At 45.9% G+C, this 22161-nt stretch overlaps 1 protein-coding gene and 2 non-coding genes across 3 annotated transcripts in view; all 3 read left to right on the top strand.

Annotated features, from left to right (window-relative positions):
* The window catches only part of RPL3 (ribosomal protein L3), a 46425-nt gene extending 24638 nt beyond the window's left edge, over positions 1 to 21787 (top strand). The window contains exons 2-11 of the mRNA XM_007503185.2: positions 15624 to 15824; positions 17368 to 17560; positions 17943 to 18111; positions 18842 to 18977; positions 19817 to 20003; positions 20231 to 20391; positions 20559 to 20660; positions 20807 to 20902; positions 21254 to 21373; positions 21684 to 21787. Of these exons, the coding sequence (XP_007503247.1) occupies positions 15822 to 15824; positions 17368 to 17560; positions 17943 to 18111; positions 18842 to 18977; positions 19817 to 20003; positions 20231 to 20391; positions 20559 to 20660; positions 20807 to 20902; positions 21254 to 21373; positions 21684 to 21728 (1212 nt within the window). The 5' untranslated portion in view covers positions 15624 to 15821 and the 3' untranslated portion in view covers positions 21729 to 21787. The remainder of the gene's footprint in view (positions 1 to 15623; positions 15825 to 17367; positions 17561 to 17942; positions 18112 to 18841; positions 18978 to 19816; positions 20004 to 20230; positions 20392 to 20558; positions 20661 to 20806; positions 20903 to 21253; positions 21374 to 21683) is intronic.
* On the top strand, positions 18782 to 18841 carry LOC130454837 (small nucleolar RNA U82P). Its single transcript, XR_008912630.1, has one exon. It is a non-coding gene; the product is annotated as a small nucleolar RNA U82P (small nucleolar RNA).
* Positions 20071 to 20163, top strand: LOC130454828 (small nucleolar RNA U83B). The gene has a single exon (XR_008912624.1). It is a non-coding gene; the product is annotated as a small nucleolar RNA U83B (small nucleolar RNA).
* Positions 21788 to 22161: the final 374 nt, after the last annotated feature.

The following is a 22161-nucleotide window of genomic DNA, read 5'->3' as shown; positions in this document are numbered from 1 at the left end:
GATTTACATCACTTTGGTGGCGTCAAAAAGGGAAGACAAGTTGGGTAACTGTTCACTGGGTAATGGCTGAACAAATTGTGGTGTGTGAATACACTGAAATATTGTTGAGTAAGAAGAAACAAAAAATAAAAATTCAGACCAAAAAGGAAAGCTACGTATGAACTGACTCAGGGTGAAAGGAGCAAAGCCAGAAGAACCCTGGAAACATGAAGAGAGTCCTGTACATGAGAAGATCACTAAGAAGAAAACCAAGTTCCAGTTCTAGAGAACAAGTCTTTAATTACCTCCTCAGAACCTACTACTGGTCCTCCTGCAGAGAGGCTAGGATCTCTCAGAACAGAATATTGTTACAGTCCAAGATGAGGTCACCCCATCAGTTGGGTTGGTTTTTCATTACAGAAGAGGGTAGTGGATTGGAACTTTATAAAGAAATGACAAGCACAGAAAAATGCAAGCCATTTTTAGAAAGCTTTGATTGAATGAATTGGGTCAACCCAGTTAGGTATAGCAGGTCTAGGTTGTCTTGAGATCAGTGCTAAGAATCAATAGTTCTTTGACTTACTTCACCCTCACCTAAAGTTTGTTAGGAAAAACTCTCCAAAGTCTAAGGGAAAATGTCATCCCTGCTGATCAACTGGGAAGGTTTTCAGAGAATGGGTTAGTAGATTTTAAAGGCTTCTGCCTGCCTGCCTGCCTGCCTGCCTGTACATCTTAGCCATGGTGACTCTCTAAGTCCCTCCTGTCTGTCTGACTGTCTTGTCTATGCCAGGTCCAAATGAAGACACAGAGATTCTTAGTCATTTCACACTTGGTCACTTTATTTTCTGACCTGACCATGGAGTACCACCAGGTCATAGATAAAGAGCAGCAGCAGGAGGAAACAGGCTCTCCTGATGTGCTTAACCAGGACCTCCTTCCAGGATGAGGTGATTCTGGTCCTCTTGCTCTGACACCTGAGGGCAGGAAGGGTCCCTGGGGACTCAAGGCTGCAGGTCCTGGTTTGCTCTCCCATGTTCCTTTGTACCACAAGGGAATTCAGGCTGGCTGAGCCTGGGGAAAGCCAGCTGAAGGTGGAGGGGTCTGGCCCTGGGAAGCGCTGGCTCAGGGGGAGGCTGTTGCTGGGGAGGCTGGAGTAACAGGCTTCCAGGGAATCATAGGCAGACATAGGAGGCCACCATATCCTGGAATCATGCAGGAACCAGAAACCGTGAGAACACATGGCCTGGATCCCTTGGAAGACCATCTCCCTGCATATGTGCAGGCAACCCCAGAGGCAAGTGAAGAATAGATGATGAAGAATGATTTGCCGGATGACATCAGAGCCTTTGGTCTTCTTGTGGAAGTTGACCAGACCATAATAAGCCCATTGGACCCAAGACAGCAGAGGGAATCTCACTTCCTTCCTCAGATGTTTCAGCAACCTCAGGGTACTGTCCTGGGCCCAGTGGAATGTGGCACAGAAGATGCCTAGAGAGCAGGTCTTGACAGCGAGGACAGGGCTCCACAGGTTTTGGAACATGGGGGATAGCACCTCCTCAAACAGCTTCCTAATCACATTTACGGTCAGTATCTCAGCTGTCTGCTGGGTACGCCACAGGATATATAGACAAATCACACAGATGGAAATGTAGTGGGAAGCCAGACCCATCATGGCTGCAGAGAGGGCCAGCAACAACATTGGAGATTTGCCCCTACAGGGAATCACTCAAGTGACCAGGACCTTGACTACAAAAGGGAGGTGGCTACCAGTCCCTGGGTCCCAGGCTCCCTGGAACATCACTCCCTTGGCTGGTGAAGGATGGGGAGCTGAGTACCCAAGCTGTGGTCTCCAGCAGCCACGGGTCTGGCCTCTGGCTACCAGCTCATACCCTCAAATTATCTGGACATCCAGCCAGAAGAGGGACATCTTACCAGTTAGTGACAGCACAAAAGCCTGAAGAGTGATGTCATCATAGAACATTGTCAAACCTGAGTGAGGAAGTTTGCTTTCAAAATGGTAGCAGGTCTGTTTTGGTATGGATCAGGTTGCCCGGCCTTTACTCTCTGTGGATATCCTGGGCAAATCATTTCCATTCTCTGGACCACAGTTTCTTTATGGACTAGATATTATTCAAGGTTTCTTCCAGGATTCAAATTCCATGGTGTTAAAAATAGAGTGAGAAGAGGTGGATTCTCAGGCTTCTTCCAACTCTGAAATTTTATATACTTAGCAGCCAATAGTTAGCTATCTTTCCTGGTATTTTTCAACCTTCTCATGAAGACCTATGTCTCTTTCAAAAACCTCCATCTGATTTAGAATTAGAAATTCCTTGTAAATCCCTGCTCAATATCCTGCTTGCTAAATTTCATTCAAGTCAGTGTAATTTCAGAGGTTGTTCTTTGAAGAAACTACCCAGCACTCTCTTGGTATTACATTCCCTCCCTCTCCCCCCAGTTTTCTTAACCCTAAGATCTTTTTTTTTTATATATAAATAAACTCTTAGTATCAATTCTAAGTCAGAAGTTTAGTAAATACTAGGCAATTGTAGTTAAATGACTTGCCCAGGGTCAGACAACCAGAAAGTGTCTGAGGCCAGATTTGAATCCAAGTCTTCTTGACCCCAGGCCTGGCATTCTATCCACTGTGCCATGTAGCTGCCCCACTAAGATCTTTTTTGGTTGATCACACAATGCACAGGAGTGAAGAACTCCTTAGGCGAAACTAATTAGGTACTTGACCTCTGCTATAGTCATCTTTATTTCAATGAGAGAAAATACATATAACCCTTTGCTCTATATAAATGCTGGTTATTAGTGGGTTTCCAGTTCCTGTCTGTTTTGTATATGTGGTCAACTCCAAGCTTCTTCTGCTTTGAAATCCACCACGATGTGAAGCACTTATAAATGTCCTCTGGGTACCATGAAATCTTTGCTTAGCTGGGAGAGATACTGAATTTAGATCAGGATGCCAAGGAAAGGAGTGTCACCTTGAGTCTGTAGGCAGCTACAATAGGAGGAAGAGCAGCTGGAGTATTTCTGTATGTTGTTCTTTAGTCGTTTCTACCTCTCCATGACCCTATTTTGAGGTTTTCTTGGCAAAGTTCCTCTAGTGTTTTGCAATTTGCTTTTCTAGCTCATTTGACAGATGAGGAAAATGAGGCAAACAAGGTTAAATGGCTTGCCAGAGTCCCACAACTAGTAGTTTCTGAGGCCAGATTTGAACCCAGGTCTTCCTGATTTCCATGCCCAGTGCTCCATCCACTGGGCCCCCTAGCTATCCTCTTACATTGGGAAGATTAATAAAATTGGAGAAAGAAGAGAGTGTAGTTGGGAAGACCTGTCAGGAGGCTATCACAATAGTCTTTGTTATTTTGGCTTCATAGTAAATTCTACCATCTTGGCTTTCTTCTCTGAGGCAGGCAAAGCAAAGATCATTCCGAGATCCTTTTCCCAAATGAGGAACCCAGGGTCCAAGGGAATATAAGGAGCTGGCAGCAGAGACTGCCTGCTGGAGTCAAAGCTCTCTCCTGAGAGAACCCAGCAGAGGCTGTTGAAAGGGGAAAGGGATGGGCTTCTCATTTCTTTCCAGTTGCTGAGATTCCCCCTGCTTGGTGGGATTCTCTATTTAGTGAGATTCCCCCCAAGTCGTATTAGAATGAGGTCCCAGATAAGACTAGGATGCTAGACTATTTTTTCTCCCTTAAGGATAAAGGCACTAACTAGCTGTGTGACCCAGAGTGAGTCACTTTATTTTGTTTGCCTGAGTTTCCTCATCTGTCAAATAAGCTGGAGAAGGAAATGGCAAACTGCTCAGGGATCTTTGCCAAGAAAAGCTCAAATGAGGTTGGGAAGAGTTGGATGGGATGACTGAACAACAAAAAGACAAAGCTCTTCTGAAGGGACTACTATGTGTCAGACACTAAGCTAAGAGCTGGAGGAACCAAGTGAAGCCTCAAGAAGGTTACATTCTAATGGAGGAACTCACCACACCTATAAAGTGGGAGGGAGAATTTATCACTTCATACTGTAGCTAGGAAATGAAGTAATTGGGTAACACTGTGGGAGGTCACACCTATCAGAGCTCAGGTCCCAGAGATGGGGTGCAGATGCCCAGTGGGCAGCAGGTGAACCTAGGGCTCAAGTAGGAAGATTGGGTTGGTGGAAAGAATAGTGGGCAGTCAGAAGATCGATACAAGCCCTGCTACTGCTATTTGGCACCTCTGTGACTCAGTTTCCTTATCAGTAAAACAAGGATGAGATATATTGGTACTTCTCCCTTTCTCTGGTGTCCTGAGGAAAGCATGTATGATATCAATGTGAACTCTGTATTTCAGGGGCCACTGGGTTGGGTTCTGACACAAACTTGTTGGGGCACATTCAACAAGTCAAGGGAAATTCTTGGGCTCCTTGATTTTCTCACCCAAAATATAAGGAATTGGTAGAGATCACAAGTTCTTTCTGACAGGAGTAATAATTAATGTCTAGGGGCATCTAGATAAGAGAGATAAAGGACCAGACCTGGAGACAGGAGATCCTAGATTCAAATCTGACCTAAGATACTTCCTAGCTATGTGACCCAGGGCGAGTCACTTGACCCCAATTGCCTAGCCCTTGCTATTCTTCTTTCTTAGAATAGATATAAATATAGAACGTAAGAGTTTACAAATATATTTTGAGAATTATTTCAATCATTCTCAATAATTCAATAATCTGTTTCTGCTGTAATCCTCGTATACTGTCTTGCTGAGGTCACTTCCCCGAAGTCTCTTCCACTGATCCTCCCTTCTATCTCTTAGCCAGTACCATATTGTTTTGTTGATCTCTGCTTTATAGTACAGTTTAATAGCTGGTTCCTTCACATTTTCCCCCATTATTTCCTTTGATATTCTTGATCTTTTGCTCTTACAAATGAACTCTGTTACAATTTTTTTAATTCAATAAAAGTTTTTTGGTAGTTTGATAGGTAGGCCACTGAAAAAAGTATATTAATTTGGGTAGGATTGTCATTTTTGTCATGTTAGCTCATCCTACCCATGAGCAGTTAATGTTTTTCCAATTGTTTAGATCTAATTTTAATGGTGGAAAGTGTTTTGTCATTGTATCTGCTGTAATATTAAAGATATTTTATTGATACATTTAAAATCATTATTCTGAAAAGAGATCCACAGGGTTCATCAGACTGCCAAAGGAGAACAAGACAAAAAAAAATAATAATAATAGAGCTTTAAAGGGGCCCAAATGCTAAGGAGAAAAACCCCAAGTCTCTTGTTTCTAAGTCCTGTGCTTTCCCCACTGGGCCTTGCTGCCTCTCTGAACTTATCCTGTCTTCCACTGCTTGAGGAACAGAGGAATCAGACCCAGCTGGGTGGAGCACTAGTTGGAATGAGGAAAAACCTGAATTCAAATCTTGCCTCAGACAACTCCTAGTGTCAGGTCATATTACTGCTCTCTGTCTCAGTTTCCTCCTCTACAAAATGGGGGTAGCAGCAGTACTTAACTCCCAAAATGATTGTGAGGATCCAAATAAGCTCATGTATGAAAAGCTTTTGGCAATCCTTAGCGTTTTATAAATGTTTGCTCTTAATGAGTCAGATCCGGAGTCTCTACTCCTTCCCAAGAAGCCTTCTAGGCTATTAATAGCCTGTTTTCATGAAAGTTTAGGAGCCATTGCCCCCTTGGACATTCCCTCTTCTGGACTTGCCTACCCCGAAATGAGGGGCCCAGGACTTGACAAAGCCTCCAGTGTCCTTCCTGGGCTCAGCCTTGGGACAAGCTCCCCTTCCTTCCCATGCTCCGAGGAGCCTCTGGTGGCTCAATGGATGGAGAGCCAGGCCTAGGAATGAGAGATCCTGGGTTCAAATGTGGCCTCAGACACTTCCCAGCTGTGTGACCCTGGGCAAGTCACTTGATCTCAGCCTGGTCCTTACAGCTCTTCTGCCTTGGAACCAATACATAGGATTGATTCTAAGATGGAAGGGTTTAAACAATAATAATAAATTTTAATTTAATAAAATTTTAATTTAAAAATGGTACACTAAAAGAGCAGCTATTATTCTCATGGTGATAATCCATTAGTCTGAATTGTCAAGACTCAGGAGGACCCCTTGGGTGAATGCGATGATCCCTGGATGTTCAGAATTCTCCAGATGAAGAGATGTCCATGGAGAGGAGATTTGAATGGCAGTAAGATGGGAAAGACCACCAGGCACTCATACCCTGCTGGTGTATTGGGAAGAGCTGGCCAGCTAAGTCATGGGGCCCGAGTTTGATTCCCAGCCCCCCCCCAAACTCGCTGTGCTATTCATTCATCCGTTCATTTATCATTTATTCAGTATTCCTCCATCTATCCATTCATTCACTCAGTTATGCATCCATTCAACACGTATTAAGAGCCTACACAACACGAAGAACATGGAAACGTGGGCCTTGGATGTACATGTACAACCTAGCTCATATTACATGCTGTCTTGGGGAATGGGAAGGGTGGGGGAGAGGAAGAGAACATAGATGGAGAAATGTCAGAAAATGATTCTTGAAAATTGTACTGATGTGTAATCTGGGAAAAAAATTCTTTTTAAATCCTCACCTTCCATCTTGGAATCAATACTGTGTATTGGTTCCAAGACAGAAGAGCGGTCAGGGCTAGGCTATGGGGGTCAAGTGACTTGCCCAGGGTCACCCAGCTAGGAAGTGTCTGAGGCCACATTTGATCCCAGGACCTCCCGTCTCTAGGCCTGGCTCTCCATCCATGGAGCCACCCAGCTGCCCCCCATGATGTCAATTCTAAGACAGAAGGTAAGGGTTAAAAGAAGAAAAGAGAAAGTCTACAAGGGCAAAGCTGGGAGCTGGGGACTGAGGGAAGGGGATAAACGCTTGTTTCAATGCTGCGCAGCCTTTTCTCATACTAGCCTTGGGAGGGAGATGGAACAAGTGTCTTCAGACCCATTTTCCAGATGAAGGATCTGAATATCAGGTCACAGGCTTCTGGAGGCCTCTGAGGACATCTAGTCTAAGCCTGCCCCCCCCCCCATTTTACAGCTGAAGAAGCTGAGGGGAAGGTGCTCGGAACAAAGATCACAGCCTCCTAGAGAGAGGGCTGGGAGGCCTTGCTGGTACAGACGAGGACATCAAGTCATGGGAGGGAGGGGAGTTCTCTGGGTGGCCCAGGCCCCCTGCCTCCGGAGGCTGTGTGGCCTTTTCCGTGGTAGTCACCCTTGCGGTGACGGCAGAGCCTTGGCGGGGGTCTCCTCCCCAAATAAGCCAAGGTCCCAGCCTGCGGAGAGTCACCGGAGACCCCGGCACTGCCAGCCGCATGGGGACGAGGCGTGACGAGCGAGAGGGAAGGTAGCGTCCGACAGAGGAAATCGGGGGAGATGATGGGAGGCAGAGGGCTGCAAGGACACTCAGGAGGCCCCAGGGATGCTCTGAGCCCTTCCCAAGGAGGGCCTTTATTTTATGATCTGAATAAAGAGAGCTACCCCATAGATATAGAGCAGGATGACCAGGACACAGGCAGTCTTCACTTGCAGAACCAGGGTCTGCGCGGATGGGGAGAGGGCCAACCCCCTTTGAAACCTGGTGTTCAGAGGCAGCTGGGTGCTGCCTGCCCACGGGCAGCCCTGGGCTTCCTCTTCCGGGTTCCTCCGGACCACCAGGAAGCTGAGGCGCATGGAGTCCGGGGAGCGCCAGGGGAGGCCGGCGGGGTCAGGCCCCGGGAAGCGCTGGCTCAGGGGGACGCTGCTGCTCGAGAGGCTGGAGACGCAGGCTTCCAGGGAGGACTGGGCAGAGCAGCGCCCCCGCCAGGGCCTGGCACCGTGCAGGAGCCAGCCGCATTTGTCCCCGAGGGCCATGACCCACCGAAAGAAAACATCCCAGAAGCCGTGTAGGCAGCTCAGGAGCAAGGTGGAAAACAGGTGTCGTAGGATGCTGCTTAGGATGACTTCACAGTCCTTACCCTTCTCTTGGCAGAAGCTGGCCAGGCTGCCGTAAGCCCTCGTCGCCCAGGAGCGCGCAGCCGTGCCCACCCGCTGGCCGAGGCTTCTCTGCAGGCTCCAGGCCCAGCCCCAGGCCCAGCAGAGAAGGGCACCCAAGAAGGCCAGGGACCAGGCCTTCACTTCCAGCCAGGGCTGCCGCGCGGCCTGGCACGTGGGCATCACCACCTCCCCACAGAACTTCCGGGCCAAGATGAGAGTGAGAGCCCCTGCCGTCTGGAGGCTGCTCCGCCACAGAATGTAGAACCACACCACCGAGATGGAGAGGGAGTAGGAAGCCAGGTCGGCCACGGCCACGGACAGGCCCAGCAGAGGGGTGTAGATCTTTACCCACAGGGCCTGGGACAGGCAGTAGACCAGGATAACCAGGAAAGGGGGAAGCTGCCACTCGCTGAGGCACGGTCTCCGCTTGGAGGCATCCTCCCGGCTGCTGGCAGGCGAGCCGGGGCTCCTGGTCTCCGCAGGGCTTTGTCTTGGTTCTCTAGCAGGCTCCAGGCTGGGCTGTGGCCACCTACTCATCTGGCCAAGCAGCTCACCAAATCAGAGATTTCCTAATCCTTGCTGACAGCACAAGAGTCCTGGGAATGATGTCATCCTGAGCGAGGAGGCATTATTACTCAACGTGGGAGGGTCCACCAAATGAAGTGTCTCCTGTGAGGTGGCTCGCGTGTGCCACCCTTCGCAGTGATAAGCTATGCCACCTTGGGCAAGGCACCAAGAGAGGCACGAAAACACAGGGAACTGGGACTCCACGTCTCTTGTGGAAGCCAAGGCACCGAGGCAGGGAGATTCTTTTTTTATTTTTTCCCATAGATTTTATTTTTTCCATAGTATTTATTTTTGTAAGGGAATAATCTTATAAAGCCAAAACCCCAAAACATAAACCCAAATAAACAAGTGATAAGTCATCTGCTTTCATTTGCATTCTGGCCCCAACAGGGCTTTCACTGGAGGGGGATAGAGAGCATTCTTTGTCCACAAGTCCCTCAGAATTGTCCTGGATCCTATTGCCAATCACAGCCATGTCGGTTTTGATTGGATCGTGCCATGATTTTGCTGTTCTGCTTATTTCACCCAGGAAGAAGGATTCTTAACCCCGGGGTCTGTGAACTGGCTTGTTTGTTTGAGTGTTTCCTATTTCAACATAACTGGTTATTTCTGTGGATTTTATTGTATACACTTAAAAATGTGGTTTAGAAAAGGGCTCCAGCAATTTCACCAGATTCCCCAGAATACGGAAAAGGTCAGGACCAGATCGATTCAGATGAAGGCCGTCATTGTGGTGTAACGTATAAAGAAATAACATTCTATTGCTTCTCAGCTCTGGGTGGGGGGAAAAACATGAATCATGTAACCATGGAAAAATATTCTAAATTAATTAATTAAAAAAAAAAAGAAAGAATATTCTAGGGAGTAGCTAGGTGGCTCAGAGGATGGAGAGCTAAGCCTAAAGACAGGAGGTCCAAGGTTCAAATCTGATCTCAGATGCTTCCTAGCTATATGACCCTGGGCAAGTCACTTGACCCCCATTGTCTAGCCTCTACAGCTCTTTTGCCTTGGAACCAATATAAAGTATTAATTCTAAGACAGAAAGTAAAGGTTAAAACAAAAAAAAGAAAGACTAGTCTGACCATGCTCCCATCTATAGTTCTTAGTCTCACTTGAATCAAAGCCCTAATCAGGCTTCCCATTGGTGCCTGTTTTATTTAAGGTGATCAGACTAAGGGTAGCCATGTCTTCTTGTGGAATCCAATTAAGAAAGGTAGCTCTTAGGTAAAAAGAGAGAGAATTTGGAACTGAAAGGGAAAAGAATATTAAAATAATATTTAAAAGAGAGAGAGAAAGAAATAGTTCTAGAAGACTGAAAAGGGAGTCCTTGGGAGGTCAGAGAAAGAAAATTTGTTTGGGGGACATATTTCTCCCAGCTATCATCTACGAATGAAGCATGAAGTGTGTCAACCTATACAGCCTGTTGTGAGATCAACTAGGTGATCAGTAAGTAGTGAGAGGGCTGTTAGGTGGTACAGTGGAGAGAATGCTGGGTTTGGAATCAGGAAGCCTCATATTCTCCTTTGACTTGTGACCCTGTTTGCCTCCTTTTCCTTATCTGTAAATTGAGCTGGAGATGGAAATGGCAAACATTCCAGTATCTCTTCTAAGAAAACTCCAAATGGGGTCTTGAAGAGTCAGTCTTGACTTAAACAACTGACCAACAATAAATAGAGGCATTTATCTAGGGTTACGGAATTGCAATTCAGTTAAGCACATTGCCTTTAAAGGCAGGGAGGCGGGGGCGGAGAGCTGTGAGAAACAAGAGTCAGTTGAGATACAGAGAAGAGTCCAACTGTAGGAAAGGAATATTGCAGAATTGTCCTTGTGGTTATCTCTGGCCAGAAACAGGGGTGGTTAGAAACTGCTGGGGTATGTGAAGGTCTTTTTGGGGGTGGTTAGAAACTGCTGGTCAGGAGCAGCTGGGTGGCTTAGTGGTCTCAGTGGAGGTCCTGGGTTGAAATCTGACCTTAGACAGTTCTTAGTGGTATGACCCTGGGCAAGTCACTTTACCTCCATTGCCAAGCCTTTACTGCTCTGCTTTGAAACACAGTATTGATTCTAAGACAGAAAGAAAGTCAGGGTTTAAAGAAAGAAAGAAACTACGTGTGTGTGTGTGTGTGTGTGTGTGTGTGTGTGTGTGTGTGTGTGTGTGTGTGTGTGTAGGACAGGGGCCTAGAGATTGGGGGAGGGGAACAAGAGCTTACTGTGTGCCAGGAACCCTGTAAAGCTCTGGGGAGACAGTCCTTGGTCTCTGGGAGCCCCTGTTTTATTGGGGGGAGGAGGGGACATCACACTGAGGAGGTTTCAACTGTAAGTCCAATGGCACAGGCCTATGATCCTTAGAGAGCAGCAGCAGAGCACTTGGTGAAGCCTTTTCCTGGTTGACATTTCAATGAATAAACCCCCTAGCAGTATCCAGTGGGGGCCTCTACTATTCCCAGGCTATTGGCCAAACTTTATCATAAGCATTGTTCTGTTAGAGCCAACCCCAAGCTCTGACTCTATTATCTCCATTTTTGCTCTGCTTTGCTGTGGACTTGTATCTTAATTACTTTATTTTTTTATATTTTTAAAATTTATTGATTTAGAATATTTTCCCATGGTTACATGATTCATGTTGTCTCCCTCCCCTCCTCCCAGAGCTAACAAATAATTCCACTGGCTTATACATGTATCACTGCTCAAAACCTATATCCATATTATTCATATTTTTAATCGAGTGGTCTTTTAAATCCAAAACCCCCAATCACCCATAGAACTATGTGATCAATCATATGTTTTTCTTCTGTATTTCTACTCCCACAGTTCTTCCTCTGGATGTGGATAGCGTCTTTCTCATAAGTCCCTCAGAATTGTCCTGGGTCATTGCATTGCTATTAGTAGCAAAATTTATTACATTTGATCATTCCACAATGTTACAGTTTCCATGTATAATATTCTCCTGGTTCTGTTCATTTCACTCTGCATCAATTCATAATGGAATTCTTCCAGTTCATCATTCCTTATAGCACAATAGTATTCCATCACCATCATTCCACAATTTGTTTAGCCATTCTCTAATCAAGGGATACCCCCATTTTCTAATTTTTGACACCCCCAAAACTGCAGCTATAAATATTTTTTATCTCTTTGGAGTACAAACCCAGTAGTATCTTGATTACTTTAAAAATGTAGGTGGTAGGGGCAGCTAGGTAGCTCAGTGGATTGAGAGTCAGGCCTAGAGATGGGAGGTCCTGAGTTCAAATGTGATCTCAGACACTTCCTAGCTGTGTGACCCTGGGCAAGTCACTTGACCCCCATTGCCTAGACCTTACCACTCTTCTGCCTTGGAACTAATACACAGTATTGATTCCAAGATGGAAGGTCAGGTTTTTTTTTATTTTGTTTATTTGTTTGTTTTAATGTAGGTGGTAAAGGCTTGAGCCAGACAAAATGCCAATTCACTGGAGAGGGACCTATGTCCAACTGGATCTCTCTCTCTAAGGAGAAATGCTTACATATTAAGAAATTGACAGATTTGGGATTAACACAGAGTGTAGTATTTTCTCTCTTGTGTCTTTTTTTATGTACACTCTTACTTCAATCTTAGAGTCAATACTATACTTTGGTTCTAAGGCAGAAAGCAGTAAAGGCTAGGCAATGTGTAAGAGTTAAAATTTTAGGGAAAGCTGAGGCAGGTAGAAATTTGTTTCTCTCTGCAAGGAGCATATTTTTAGAGGTTTATTGAAGATTAAAATATAAAGAAAATACAAGTAAGAGAGGCATGTGTCTAGGCCCAAAGAGCCTATTCAAGACCACTCACATCTTGCCTGCTAGGTGGAGAGCTGAGTCTGCTACCAAGCAGAAGTAGGAAAGAGGGCAGAGCCTTTTTACAACCAGGTTAAATACCCCATCTCACTCTCGGCCCAGGTGAGGTTACAAGGCATTCTGGGGAAGTGGAGCAAGGGCTTCTGGGGATTGAAGTACTGGATTCAAGTCTCCATTTTTACAAATGAGAATTAAGGGACTTTCCCAGGGTCACACAGCTCCTGTTGCCCTTATAACTCAGAAATCCTACTATCCTTTGTCAGGAAGAAATCTAAAGGGTTTTAGCAAAAGAGTAGAAGCCTTTACTCTGTGAAGGACAGATTGGAGAGTGAGAGAGAGAGAGAGAGAAATAGAGAGAGAGAGAGAAGTAGGGAGATTCATTAGGAGGTTTCTTCAGAGCCCAAGGATCAGATTCATTTAGCCTCACATTCATCCTGGGAGGTGAGCAGACAAAATGGAAGTTCTATGACTCCCAAGGCTCAACACAGCATGGGCAGAAGTAGGTAGACTGGCCTCTCAGGTTCCTCTTAACTATGAGACCATGGGACAGATAAATTCAGGTGCACAGACCACCTCTGCTGGCTTGGAGGTGATATAGTCAGATGAAAAGTACAGAGCTAGAAATCTGCGCCCATCTGCTGCTCTTGCCAATCAGGTAGGCATATCTTCTGAGACTCAGATTCTTCATCTTAGTAAAATGGAGATGGGACAGCTAGGTAGTACAGTGCATCCAGCACTAGGCATAGAATCAGGGAAGACCTGAGATAAAATCCGGCTTCAAACACTTACTAACAGTGTGATACTAGACAACTCCCTTAACCCTGTTTGCCTCAGTTTCCTCATTTATAAAATGAGCTGGAGAAGAAAATTGCAACCCCCTTCAGCATCTTTGTAGAGAAAACCCCAAATGGGATTAGTAAGAATCCCAGACATGACTGAAAAACAACTAAACAACAACGAAAAATGGACACACCTTTACTTCAAAAAGAATCCTTGACCTTTTTTTTTTTCCTATCATGGACCACCTTGACAGTCTGGTGAAGCCTATGGGCCCCTTCTAGAATCATGTTTTTAGATTAACAGAATAAAGTACATATTATAAATAAAGGAAATCAAAGTCTAGTGAAAATAAAGATAGTATTTCTTTCCAATTCAAGGTCATAGGCCCCTTGGGAAGAGGACCTCTTGTTAAGAACCCCAAGCTCTAGTTCCTATCATTGGATTGTGAAAAAAGTATCATATGTATAGCAAAGGCCTGTCCCCCACATGAAGAATAGGAGTGTCATTTTGTAGTTTTGGAAAGGAGGTAGAAAGGGCAGCTAAGTGGCCCAGTGGATAGAGTACCAAGTCTGAGGGTCGGGACGTCTTGGGTTCAAATCTTGCCTTAGACATTTCCTAAATGTGTGACCTGGGCAAGTTACTTAACCCCCACTACCTAGTCTTGGCCTTTCTGTCTTATAGTTGTTACTAAGACAGAAAGAGAGGGAAGGAAGGAAGGAAGGAAGGAAGGAAGGAAGGAAGGAAGGAAGGAAGGAAGGAAGGAAGGAAGGAAGGAAGGAAGGAAGGAAGGAAGGAAGGGGAAAAGAGGGGAAGGAAGAAGGGAAGGAAATAAGAAAGGGAGAGATATTTCTAGCCTCTTCTACCTCCATCATTCTCCAAGATTGACTTTAATTCCTATCAGGAGGAGCAGCTGGAAGTTTGGGTTGAAGGACATTCTGCTATTCTCAGAGAGAAGAGGCACTGGGTTAGAATTCTCTTTTATCTGCTCCCTTAAATACTTTCAGTCTAGGTGATGTGGCAAACTGCTGTTTGCCTCAGTAAGAATAATACACTGTCACCCTCCAGAAGGCTAGACCAGATACCCCAAAGGCCCATCTCCAGATCTTCCTTTGGAATGGCTTTAGTTTCTCATGACCCCTTCTCTTAGGTGGCACACAGAATCTAAGGACCTATGAGTTTGGGGCTCCTTGCTCACTCAGACAGCAAAAAGCAGTGATGAGACCAGGAGTGTTCAGATGAGGTCCTAACAATTTCCAGCCACTTGGTCTCTTTATTCCTAGTACTTTCCAACAGAGATCACCTCCGGTTTACCTTACCAGACATACCTTATCTTGTATGTCTATAGCTGTTTGTCTCCTTTACTCGAAGGGGAGCTCCTTGAAAACATGGACCATGGTATTTTTGGCCTTTTTACTTAGCCCAGTGTCTGGCATACAGTAGATACTTAATAAATGCTTGAATAGCAGCTAGGTTAACTGACAAGTCACTGAACTGCTCTTAGCCTCAATTTCTTCACTTTATCAAATGGAGCTCAGTCAATATTTATTAGGTACCAAATATATACCAGACCTGGGATAAGAACAGTAGTGCCATATGAATTTTGGAACAGAACATGCAAAATTTCAAACTATTGCCCAACTATTTCAATCTGTTTTTTATGTCAGAATCACAGAGCCAAGACTTCCCTCTAAATCAGTTGATCAATAAATATTAAGCACCTACTGGGTATCAAGCACCATGTTAAGCAATGGTGATACAAAGAGGGAAAAGACAGCCCCTGCTCTCAAGAAGCTTAGATAAATTCAGGAAGAATGGGAAATAATTATGAGGCAAGTCACAAATAAAAGGAGTTAGATGGGATAGCTGGCTGGCTCAGTGGATTGAGTGCCAGGCCTTAGAGAGGAGAGGTCCTGGGCTCAAATCTAGTCTCCTAACACTTACTAGTTGAATGACCTTGGGCAAGTCCCTTAACACCCATTGCCTAACCCTTACCATTTTGCTGCCTTGGAACTGATACAAAGTATTGATTCTAAGAAGGAAGGTAAGGGTTTAAATAGGCGTGTGGGAGGTGGGAGGCAAGGGGGGAGGATAGAAGAGTTAGTTAGAGAAGGCTTAAATGGTGAGTGCATGTGATATGACTGCTCCCTTCATGCCTGGCAGCCATCGTAGCATGAAGAAGGGGGCAATTGCATCCTGTTTTTCTGTTTCAGGACACCTTCAACAAAAACTCTCCCAAATCTTTCTATAAGGCGCTAGACCCTTCCTGGACTAGTCTGTTAGCTTTTGCGATAATAAAGCTTTCCTTTGATCCTCAAAAAGACCTCGGATTCATGTTCCAACTGACACGGGCCAAGCACTTCGTATATATATTAGATGCTTCTGTAATAAGCGTTTGCAGCATTGAAAATAAAGAGTTTGATACACACAGTTTCGCCCCAAAACGCGCAAAGCCAAATTTGGCCAGCACGGGTTTCCGTAGACTATTCTCCTTTGGGTCACGCTTTTCTTCCGCAGCCTCAACCCTTCCGTCTTTCTGGCGTGCCTTCGTACGTGACGTCACGCTTCAAACTAGAGAGAGCATGCGCAAGGGTATACGTGTCTCGCGGGAGCGCGCGCTCGCACGCCGGAAGGGGTGGAGCCTCGAGAGGCTTTTTATACAGCGGGCCCCGGTTTGACCCCTCTCTTCCTGCTCGCCTCGGAGGCGGTAGCATTATGGTGAGTACTGTCTTGGCAGTTTTTCTAAGGAAGGGAAGGGAAAGTATTTCATCTACCTCTATCGCAGACATCCCGACTCACTAGGTCTCGGAGGTCCCGAAGCTCCCTTCACGAGCGTTTTTTCTAGGCTTGCTCACCAACTATACAATGGCAGCTTTCCCCGCGCCTCTGTCGGCCTAGGCCGCTGGACTGCCCCAGACCTGAGGCGCCTCCGCAGCCGGTTGGCCCCCGTGTGCACCAACGGGCCCATTTTATATGTTGAAGGGAGGGTTTTCAGAGGGCCGATCAGAAGTGAGACCTCGTGGCGGGGGGGATGGTGTGGAGAGCACGTGTAGGCCTATGGTGCCTCAGTGGAAGCAGAATTGGGAGGCGCACCCGAGGCTTCAGGAAGTAGAACTCCTGCTTAATATTTTTGCCTGTGCTTTCTTACATTTTCGGCCTGTTTTTCCTTCCTTTAAGGGGAAAAGGCCAACCCTCTTAAGACAATCGGGTGGCCTGAAGTACAGCTTGAGGGCCCATTTGTCTTGTGGGGGGGTGGAATTCGTAATAATTAGACTTAAGCGAAAAGGAACGCCACTGAGAGCCCCTAGTTGCCAGGTTTCTGCCTTGGCCCCTGTTTGTTTACTAAGAAGGCTGGCTACACGTGATGAAATCTATGACGGGCGGACAGAGAAAACACGTGCTGAACGTCATATTCTGATGGTAGCCCTGTTGGACTTGATGGCAGCCTGTAGAGGAATGGGTAAAAAGCAGTCTAAAAGGCTCTCCCGAAGTATCTTAACTTGTTCCCTTCTACCTATGGATTGTATCACCCATAACGCCTTGGAAAGCTTTGGTCTGCCTTTAGTAAGTCCATGGCTACATGTCACCTGGACCCTCTGGAACATGGCTGCAGAGGGTTGTAATGGTTAAGCAACTATTTGCTGTATGCTACAGGAACCCTCTTAAGAAGATCACTGTTTGATCTTTGACCAAAACGAAAAGGCTTTGGATGAAAGACTAAGGAAAGTTTGCTTCATGACTTAATTCCCTAAAATCTTGGTGTAATCCAGTATGCATATTCACAGGCCAGGAGACTTTTGGGGAGAGTATTGCCATTTTCTTGGGTACAATGTTTAAATTGAGATACCAGAATTCCTAGTAATATACTTTAATGACTAATTTTTAATTGAGCCAAGCCTTTTTTTTTTTTAACTTAAAACTAAAGTGACAGGAGGGGTTAACTTAGAGCATTAATGAGCAGGTGATAGGTTCTTTTTTCCAGAATGTGCTCCCTATTTCTGCTCTGTACAAGGAGTTGTCTTTTCTCCCTTTAAGAAAAGGAGTTTTCCTTTGTTCTTTAAAAGCCAACCCAGATGTACTCCCCGGGTAATATCGTTACCATCCATCAGCAGTATTTGCTAGACTAAATAATCTGTTCCATACAGTAGTGCTTGTCAAGTCTATTAGCTAAGGCCAAATCTTTGTTAACTGTTTCCCTCCCCATGGTGTTCTGCTGAAGGATGGGTCACATGTTCTTACCTTGATGCCACTTTTCTTCTAGTCTCACCGGAAGTTCTCCGCTCCCAGGCATGGGTCTCTGGGCTTCTTGCCTCGAAAGCGAAGCAGCAGGCACCGTGGAAAGGTGAAGAGCTTCCCTAAAGATGATCCCAGCAAGCCTATCCACCTGACAGCCTTTCTGGGCTATAAGGCAGGCATGACCCACATAGTTCGAGAGGTGGACAGACCTGGCTCAAGTACGTACGTAAATGAAGTAGATGCATATAATTGTTTTTGCCCTGGTCCTCAAGTATCAAGGGTTTTGATTACACACTCCTTTGAAATAGGTGCTCAGATTACACATTATAGTATCTGGGAAAAGTGGAACAGCACAGGATCCTTAGTGTGTGGAAAGCAATGAAACATTACAAAGGAAGAATAGCTTGTTTGGAACTGATCAGTGATTGTAATCTTTAACTACAAAGATGTTAGCTCAGTTAAATTGAGGCTGAGTTGTGGTTGTGTTTCTGTTCTATGAAGCACATTCCTCTGGGCTCAAAGTTGAAGATGGTTAAGAAGGGCACATGGGTCACATCAGTTCAAACTTTTTCTCAGATGTCATTTGACTGTTTTTTCCAGAGGTGAACAAGAAGGAAGTTGTCGAGGCTGTCACCATTGTGGAGACACCCCCCATGGTTATTGTGGGTATCGTAGGCTATGTGCAAACTCCCAGAGGCCTCCGGAGCTTCAAGACTATCTTTGCTGAACACATCAGCGATGAGTGTAAAAGGCGATTCTATAAGAACTGGTAAGTGAAGGCACCAGTTGAGAGCCCCTTACTTCTGAGGGTTGGTGTCTTCCAGTGAGAAATCCTTACAGATAGTATCAGGTCCATGAGGAGATAGGGGAGTCCCTTTTAAGGAGATAACAATGACTCCCTGGAGGGAGGGTAGCAAGTTCTGGTTGGTCAACTGTAATGAATGAACTAATGTAGGAACTTCACTCTTCACTGTTGGTTGTGGCCTCACCTCCCCCACCTTGGGGTAGGGGAGAACACTGACTTTGGATGAGTTAGGAGGGGGAGTATACTAATTTTTAACAGCCCTGGTTTTAGTCATTTCCCCTCCTGGGGCCATGAGTTGTCTAGTCCCAAAGATCAAGAAATTACCCTAATTAATTCCTAACATTCAGACCATTTATTAGTTAGCAGCCAAAAGGGGGGGGTGCATCATCCTGAGTGATGGAGGGCCTTTGAATGGGGCCTGGTGTATTCAAGTCAGTGAGCACTGAATGTGCCATGTGCCTCTGACATGAATGACTCCAGTCATTTTAACTCGGATCAACTTGTGGCAGCTCCGCTCGGCTGTGCCGATGAGCTCTGGGCTCCTCTTGTTGGTGGAAAGAGATCCTTGGAAGCCAGCAATGAGCCTCAGCCAGGGAGGGCGTAGCTCCCTCCTCTCACTCCACTCTCCTGAGTGGTGCTGATGAAGGGCTGCCCCCCCCACTCCCTCTCCCCAACTGCTGCTCTGCTTCTGAAGGCATAAGTCCAAGAAGAAGGCTTTCACCAAGTACTGCAAGAAATGGCAGGATGATGATGGCAAGAAGCAGCTGGAGAAAGACTTCAACAGCATGAAGAAATACTGCCAGGTCATCCGAGTCATTGCTCACACCCAGGTAAGTGGTGGGTTTGGGATTCTACCTCTTGGAAGAACAGGCTGGCCCAGGAATCCTGGAGATAAGACCCATGCCCACCAGCAGCATTCCTCCCTTTGAGGTGTCAACTAATTCTTTTGCCTGGGCTTCCAAGGAATGGGCACCTTTGGCCAGCAGAGGGCACTGCAGCCCAGGTATGGCAGCATTTCCTTCCCCTTTATCAGTTAGTGCATCAAAGATGGTATGTGCTCTTTAGGGTTTTTAGGTTTTGAGGATGCAACTCAGTGGTTATAGCCACAGGAATGAATCTAGAAGACTTAGGTTCCTAGCAGCACCAACAGCCCGAGGCTGGGGCCAAATCTGAGGATCAGAGTAGAACTGGATAAACTTAAACTTTGTTTCTAGTCATCTGATTCTGATCATAAATTCCCTGGGATCACTATCCACTAAGCCTCACTATCCACTGTGCCACCTGCCTATCTTTTAAGTTAATTCTGAATGTTAGAACTTGGGAATCTCACTCCCAGCTACAGGAGTATCTGTTTAAAGACCAGATCCTAAAACTTGGGACCTTTTGAGGCCCAGGCTTCATGATTGTTGGTCTGTTGCTGAGCATTTGGGCAGTATGTGCTGTGCCAGGCCTTTCTTGGGTGTCCCTTAGAGCTTGTCATTGTAACAGAAGGAACTAACCATTGTCTCATGGGGGCTTTGGGAACTTAATATATTTTGTATTTCAGAATAATCAAGTTTCCTTTATAGTTGTACTTTTTTTTTTGAGAGCCTTCCACTTAGCTTTGATTTTGAGCTGAGGTTAAGCTACATGGTTGGCCCCATTGTAAAAATGGAATCCCTCCCTGCAGATGCGCCTGCTTCCTCTGAGACAAAAGAAGTCTCACCTCATGGAGATCCAGGTGAATGGTGGCAATGTGTCTGAGAAACTGGACTGGGCCCGTGAGAAGCTGGAACAGCAGGTCCCCGTGTCCACCGTCTTTGGGCAAGACGAGATGATTGATGTCATTGGTGTGACCAAGGGCAAGGGTTATAAAGGTGAGCTCTCCTCCAGGCCTGTAGGAGGTGGGGTGGGGACATGGCTCTCTGCTTCTGGGCCACACACCTTGTTCAGTGATGAAGTCATGGAATAAGCGCTGGGCACAGCGCCCGAGCCTGATGAGGAGATATTCCTTGCTGCCTTCCTTCTGAGAACAGCCCTTCTGTCACTTGGGGTTGGGAGGGGCAGGGAAAGGGTAAGGTTCTAATCAGGATCCTTTTTGTAGGTGTCACTAGCCGTTGGCATACAAAGAAACTGCCCCGAAAAACTCACAGAGGCCTGCGAAAAGTGGCCTGTATTGGAGCTTGGCATCCTGCCCGAGTGGCCTTCTCTGTGGCTCGAGCAGGTCAGAAGGGCTACCATCATCGTACTGAGATCAACAAAAAGGTGAGGCCTTGATGTGTGCCATCAGGGAGCTACCTGTTCTCCCCAGGCTTGGCTGGTCAGCCAGCTCTCCCTCCTGCATTAGCATAAACCCTGGGGGGGAGGGGTATGCAAGCTGCTGTGGCATAGCCTCTCCAGGTCTCCTGATGTCTCCTGTACCTTATTGACAGATCTACAAGATTGGTCAGGGCTACCAGATCAAGGATGGCAAACTGATCAAAAACAACGCATCAACTGATTATGACCTGTCTGACAAGAGCATCAACCCTCTGGTGAGTGAGACCTGGCCTGACCCAGAGCTAGGATGGGGGTGTGATGGCTTCCCAGCTTGCTACAAATGGCAATGTTTAGGGCCTTAAGAAAGGAGAGGATTCTCCAGCCTTGAGGAAGGTGTGTCTCACTAGCTTTCTCTTCCCAGGGAGGCTTTGTCCACTATGGTGAAGTGACCAATGACTTTATCATGCTCAAAGGCTGTGTTGTTGGGACCAAGAAGCGTGTCCTCACCCTGCGGAAGGTGAGCATTTTTGGTTTCCTTAGCTGTAGGGGGATAATTGGATAATTCATAGAGGACAATTGGAGGATCTTTTCCATGTGGACACAAATGAACAAGCTGCCCATATAAGCCCCTTTTGAGTATCCAGCACTATGCTAAGCATCCAACAATCCTGCAGTGCAGCTGCTCTCTTCTATCCCCATTTTGCAAGTGTCAGTAATGAATGATTTGCCCAAGTTCAAGCAACTTAAAAATGTCTTGGTTTTAACTCCAAACTGCCTTATGTGGGTCCATTTGGGGGTTAGCTTCTGTGTTTTTTAATGACTTACAATAATGCAAGATGGGTTGATAACTTTACCTGTTGCTCCATAGTCTCTGCTGGTACAGACCAAGCGTCGTGCCCTGGAGAAGATTGACTTGAAATTTATTGATACCACCTCCAAATTTGGCCATGGTCGCTTCCAGACTGTGGAGGAGAAGAAAGCTTTCATGGTGAGTCCTCTTCCACCCCTGTGCTATGCCAGTTTGCCTGTAAGCACATACAGACCACAAAGGAAAGGAGTTTGGTTTGTAGACAGAGGACTGGACCTTGGTTTTTTGATTAGCTAGAATTTCTCAAACCCTTAATTAAGCCTTCAGATGAAAATCATCTGGCTCCTTTTCCTTTTACTCTGGGCTCTGAGCTTACCCATAGTGCTCTCCCAATCCCCAGAACTCTTCTCATCCCAGTGGTATGAAATCAAGGGATTCTGGGCAAGTTTGGGCTTCTGGGGACTAACTGAAAATACTGCTTTCCTTACAGGGACCACTCAAAAAGGACCGTGTGGCTAAAGAAGAAGCTGCTTAATGTTTTCAGAATAATTCAGTTGGTGGATTTTCAATAAATTGAAATTATTTTCCAATCTATCTTTGTTTGGAATGGAGGTTAAATGTCTAGGCCTCAGGCTAGAGTCCAGGTAGTGGGAGGTTAAGACAGGGTCGATTTTTTTCACTTAACCTAGTGGGAGGTCAATGAAGACTAAATCCCACAGGTTCTGCCCCTTAATCTGGTATATGTAAGTAGGTCAGCCTTAAAAGGCTTAGGTTGAATTGGATGTGGCTGGTTCTGTTGTAGAAGGCATCAGACTTTTAAATGTTCAATATTTATATTAATATATAAAAGGTTTTGCAGCTTACTAACGCTTAGGATTAAAAGCCAGCCAAACCAACTGATTTGAGAGAGGAACAACAAGCTTGAGGGACATTTCTCCCAGTTTTGTCTGGAAGCAGATTTGCCCTGA

This window comes from Monodelphis domestica, chromosome 5 (assembly GCF_027887165.1).
Source record: "Monodelphis domestica isolate mMonDom1 chromosome 5, mMonDom1.pri, whole genome shotgun sequence".
Classification (NCBI taxonomy): domain Eukaryota; kingdom Metazoa; phylum Chordata; class Mammalia; order Didelphimorphia; family Didelphidae; genus Monodelphis; species Monodelphis domestica.
The sequence above is the reverse complement of the archived record's forward strand: the minus strand, read 5'-3'. Positions and strand labels throughout refer to the sequence as shown.